General features: G+C 39.2%; 1 protein-coding gene across 1 annotated transcript in view; it reads left to right on the forward strand.

Annotated features, from left to right (window-relative positions):
• The window catches only part of CA10 (carbonic anhydrase 10), a 568264-nt gene extending 563330 nt beyond the window's left edge, over window positions 1–4934 (forward strand). The window contains exons 6-7 of the mRNA XM_042255228.2: window positions 1594–1768; window positions 3598–4934. Coding sequence (XP_042111162.1) covers window positions 1594–1768; window positions 3598–3620 — 198 coding nt within the window. The 3' untranslated portion in view covers window positions 3621–4934. The remainder of the gene's footprint in view (window positions 1–1593; window positions 1769–3597) is intronic.
• Window positions 4935–6000: the final 1066 nt, after the last annotated feature.

Below are 6000 nucleotides of genomic sequence, written 5' to 3' on the forward strand. Positions count from 1 at the left end.
AAGGGGACGACAGAGGATGAGTTGGTTGAATGGTATCACCAACTCAATGGACATGAATTTGAGCAGTCTCTGAGAGATGGTAAAGGACAGAGAAGTCTGGTGTGCTACAGTCCATGGGGTTGTGCATAGTTGAATACAAGTGAGTGATTGAACAGCATAAGGACCCTATTTCTCAATGAGGTCATATTCTGAGGTACTGAGGGTTAGGACTCTAACATTTGCATCTGTGGGGTAGGACAATTCAGCCCATCATACTTATGTTTAAGGAATTAGTATCTTGAAAGACTGAGCTTGAAATAATTATAGATGTGCCCTACCTGCCTGAGTGAGAAAGGAATAAGGGTTAGTTCCCAAAGTGTGCTTTACCAACTCTAGTATTCAAAAAGCATTTGAGCAAAATTGATGATATTGTCAAATATGTTTGAAAAAACTGTACCTAAATAGAGCCAAATCAGTTTCATTGCTGGGAGACTTCTTTGGGCCTTTAGAATGATAATATATGTCTGTCTCCAAGAGGAGGCAATATGATGTGTAGCATTTCATAAGCATATTTGAATGTAGGATTTTTTAGAGCTTCCCACAGTATTCCTTGTTGGGCTAGCTAGCATTTCTCAGAACTGGATGGGAATCAGGAAACCTGGCTTCTGAGGTCAGATTTATTAATGGATCATTATGTACTCCTAAGCCTGTGGCCCCACTTCTGTGAAGTGAATTATCTTCTTTATAATGAGGGGGTAAATTACATGAGTCTATCCTGTGATTGTGAGGGTCTATAAAAGTTCAAAGGAAACACAAGCAAAGGAAGCAAAACCAAATTCCTTTATAGGACATGTACTCACAATCTGACAACTCTGAACAATTTGAAGTGCCTGATGCTATCTGTATTTATTGGGATTTTTTTTAGTGACAAGCAAACACTTTGGGATAACTTGAACTTAGACAAAAGATTTACCCATGACATCTTATGGAATTTGAGATCAGAAATTCATGTCAAGAATTCACTGGAATCAAAACTGCAGAAGCCCTTTCTCTCTACACTCTCCTGCTCCCCCTTCACCATGGTTCATCCTCCTCTATGCTAGAGAGTTTTCCTTAATTTCACAGTCATGGGTGGAACATGGCTGAAAGCATTTTAGTCCAGCTCTTGGTCCTGATTGTCACAGAAAAATAACTTAATTAATCCAGCTTAGTTTAGCTTTGACTCCTGTACCAGTCACTATAATTTTGATAATACTCATATCAGAAAATAATTCCCTAAATTACTCAACTTCATGGTGTGAGCATGAGAAGAGCCTCTGGAGAATATGCATTTGGGTTTCCACCTTTGATAGTGTAACATAGGACAGAGAATAATCACTGACTTGTCCAAAGGCACACCAGGAACCAGTGAGCTTAAAGTAAGGCTCTCTCCAAGCATGGAGGCATCAGTGGGTTGTACCCACTGAACCCACGGGTCAGGGTCTGTGGAAGACTCAGGTACACTTTCCCACACAGCTGGCACTGCCCATGCTGGCCATGGTCTATGTAGTCTTACTTCTTCCCTATTACATGTAAGAAGATGGGTGGATCTCACAGCTGTTTCTCTCTCCTCAGATGCATTCCTTACGTCTGCTCAGCCAGAATCAACCATCTCAGATCTTTCTGAGTATGAGTGACAATTTCAGGCCTGTCCAGTCACTCAACAACCGCTGCATCCGCACCAACATCAACTTCAGTTTACAGGGGAAGGACTGTCCAAACAACCGGGCACAGAAGCTTCAGTATAGAGGTGGGTTCAGAGGACAGTAGACACAAGTCACTCTAGTCTTCTTACGTAAACCTACTCTGAAAGGTTTTGAACTATTTCTTCTTGTAGGAATCATGATTGTAAATGATATTTTCATGGTGCTTTTCTATTGAAAAAATTATATGTCATAATCAGAAACACAGATCAAATATTTAAATCTTGTCTGGTACAGACAAAGATAGCATTTTTATCACCATTTTACAGAAGAACTCAGAGAAGCTGATTTCCCCAAAATTATGTGTTAAAATAGGACAACTAGAAGCACTAAAACTTTTAGTTATATACAAATAGATCCCTTTTCCTTTAGTAGGTGAGCAAATAACTCTAGATACCAGGTGGTTGGGGCCCAATGAGATATGTTTCTGAACACATCTTCTTCCAGTGCTTTGTGTCTAGAAGTGATTAGAATTCCTACTAAAGGAGGGTATTCAGGGTGCCTCCCACCTTCTGTAACCCACATCCAACCCACTCTTTCTTTTCTACACACTAAGTACCTATTGATCATTGTTGTAAAATTCCAATATGGAAAGGAAAGTGGAGATGAGTCATGGAGATGTCTTCAACCAGGAGATAGGACAGCAGAGTTCCAGGCCTGGTTCTGACACTAACAAGCCAAATAGTTTACCTCTCTAGCCCTGGCTTGCATGACAGTCCTTATACCATCTACAACATGATTTGTTGTGAGGAGAAAATGAGAGACTGGATAGGGAAGTCCTTTGTACTGATAATATGTTACTTGAATATGGGGACTGTGGATATTACCATACAACTTTTAGAAGCAACTACCACTACTAGCCTCCACTGTATCGCTCCAATGTCCCCCAAATTTCTTTAATTTTCTCTCTCTTTCAGACATACCCAGAGTACTAAAACTATAATTTCTGTTTCTTTCCATCCAGGAGTACTAACTCATTTATTCATTGAGACTTCTGTTTATTCAACATTTATTTATTATGTACCTATTATGTGCTAAGGCTTCCCTGGTGGCTCAGCTGGTAAAGAATCTGCCTGCAATATGAGAGACCTGGGTTTGATCCCTGGGTTGGGAAAATCCCCTGGAGAAGGGAACGACAACCCACTCCAATATTCTGGCCTGGAGAATTTCATGGGCTATACAGTCCCTGGGGTAGCAAAGAGTCGGACACGACTAAGTAACTTTGACTTTGACTTTCACTTGTTATGTGCCAGGCACTTAGCTAGGTGATGGAGACATGACCCTATCCCTAAAGAACTTATAGTCTAAGAGTGGGATTAGCTAACATTTTCTGCAAAGGGTCAGATGAGAAATATAGGCTTTTGCTCTGCTGTGCTCTGATGTTGTAATGTGAAAGCAGCCATAGACAATATGTAAATAAGTCGGTGTGACTGTGTTCTAATAAAACTATATTCACAAAAGCAGTTCACAGGTGGATATGGCCTGCAAGCCGCCATTTGCCCACCTCTGGTCTAAGGCAACACCATCCCCTATAGCTTCTTGACACATTGGAAATGTTCTGTGTCTGCATTGACCAATATGGTAGCTGTTGGCCACATGTGGCTATTGAACATTTGAAGTGGCTAGTATGGCAATGCAACTAATATTTTTAATTTATAGCCACATGTAGCTAATGGCAATACTATTAGATATCTCAGACCCAGAGGTTCGTAAGAAGGTGGAGAGGACAGTTGGCATACATACAAGTAAGCAGACATTTAAAAACTGTCCCTTCCCCTTTGGAGTAAGCTGCCCAACCCGTGTGCAAGTTCATCCAATTATGCCTTGTTTTGTGTTGTTCGTTTTGTTTTATTTCTTTCTTTTTCTCTCTTTCCAGTAAATGAATGGCTCCTCAAGTAGGGAACCAAGCCAAGAAGAATTCCACCTCAGTGAAATGCTACGACTGTGAATTGATGTAACCTAAAATGTCCCTCTTCTTTCTTCTCTCTCCTTCCCTCCTTCAAGCTTCATTCACTCTTTGGATTGGCCCTTCCTTCATGAAAAGTGTCTTCAAAACCTTGGCAGAGGAGTAAAACTCTTACACACACTCACAAACAGGCACACATGCAAATATATATACATACAAACACACTCACACAGCACCCAAGATGGGAAGTCAAGTTTCAGAAACAAAAGGCTCATTCATTAAAGGTTTTAGAAGAAAATAACCAACTAACCTGAGTACAATTTTGATACTGTTTTCTGGAACAAATGAATCTACCCAATGAGAATTTTCAGTCTTTGTACATACAAAATTCTTCTGAGAGAGAGGAGAAAACACAGCTCTGACAGCATCACGTGGACTTTGTTCTTTGCATCAAGTAATCTTGGATAGTGTCCTAAGATCCTTTAAAGGTGCTGGTAACAGGTGAACCAGGATAAAGTTAGCCAAGGACACATTTCTAGATTATGATTCTTCCATCTACTCAACAATTCAAAAACAAAAAGGACAGATATTGAAGAGATACACATTGTGTGTGTGTGTGTGTGTGTGTGTGTGTGTGTGTGTGTATATATATATATATATATATATATATATACACACACATACATATATATATATATCACCACAGACTATTAAAAAATGGAAATTGCTCCTTTTTGTCATATATCTATACTAGGATTTTCAAGTTCAGATTGATCCATTGCTGTTTCTTGTTTTCCAAGTCATACATTGTGTTTGGTTATTGTTAAAAGCTCAATAAATGTGTTTAACAAGTTAATTTTATTTTTCTTGCTTTGATCTATTCTCCTTCCTTACAGGCTAAGCTCTGTCTTCATACAACAGCATTATTGTTTTTACTTGTTCCTTCATATATGTTTTGTTAATTTGCAGCCAGATTTTACTGAAGTTGTGGCAATCAGGAATGCATTTGATAAGCTAAGCATAATTTTAATTCCACTTCATGGCTTGATCATGAATAGGAGGTGAGCTTCATCCTGATATAGCAGGCAACAGATTCCTTGCATTTCAAAACTTCTACCCCCATGCCAATGATGCTCCCTTGAAGGAATGCACTTTGCCTTGTAATTTCTGCATAAGGGGTGTCTTTTCTCTCCAGGTGCAACTGGATCTCACAAAATACAAATGAATGCCTTTCTTTTCTTGTTTATAATGGTCACTCACTGTGTTTGGTTACTGTCAAGAAATCAATAAATGTGTTTAACAAGTTACTTAGTACACCTGTTTGAGTTTACTTAAGAGGGCGATGTTCTCTGCTGAAGCCTCTGAGTCCTGCTGGGTCCACAAGCAATTGTATTATGGCCAGCAGGACAGCTGAAGCTGCCAGAACAGCCCATCTGTTTATATTCCTAGAGCCAGATAATTAATACCCTGTTGAGAAATCATATAGGCTTAGCTGCTGGAAAGGAGGACTTGGATTTCATCCAGAGGCCAAATTAAAAATAACTTTCATTGCTTATTTCTGTTATAGCCTCCAGAAAGTGAGAAACCACAAGTGTGTATGGTCTGTGCACATGGGAACATTTACAAATATGCCAAAAACTTCAGCCAGGTAGCTAGGCTTGTTGACAAAAATAAATAATTAGATAAAAATCTGTCATATATTTCATATTTGAAATAGCACAATTAATTGGAGTTTTAAAACATTTTACACCAAAGTGATGATGGATTTAACCATGATGACATGTAACCCTGTATCTAAGCATCACTTTTTGCATAAAACCAGATCTTCCTGAAAATATTTAGGGTGGGGAAATGGTAGTCTTTCTCTGTATGGCTTGCTGCCTTCCCTCTGAGTCAAAATATTCTTTAAACTGCAATGAAAAGGAGTGATATATTATATCAGCCAGGACTGGCTTCAAATCTTCAGTGTACCATTTGCCTACTTGATGTGTGTGATCTTAAGCAAGTTGCTACTTCTCTGACCTGTTAATTGGAGATCCCAATAACTGCTTCTATGAATTAAGAGGCCTTAAATGCTACGTAGCTGATTAAAGCATCTCAAAAAATACCTGCGATGATTGTTCTAGAAATAGTGCCTATAGAGCATGTGTGTGGCCTACCTATTAAAGGTTTTTCTGTACCATACTTTCCCCAGGGAGGGGTTAGCACCAATCACAAGTTAATACCAAATGACAGCAATAGATACCCAGCATTCAGCACATAGGTAAGTATATATAGTATGTTGGGGCAAAAATGAAAGAGTATCAGTGTGAAAGGAAGATAAGAGGCTGAGTTTCTAGGCCTTGTTCTGTTACCAGCATCTTCTGTGACTTT

The sequence above is a fragment of the Ovis aries genome, chromosome 11, assembly GCF_016772045.2.
Source record: "Ovis aries strain OAR_USU_Benz2616 breed Rambouillet chromosome 11, ARS-UI_Ramb_v3.0, whole genome shotgun sequence".
In the NCBI taxonomy this organism is placed as follows: Eukaryota; Metazoa; Chordata; class Mammalia; order Artiodactyla; family Bovidae; genus Ovis; species Ovis aries.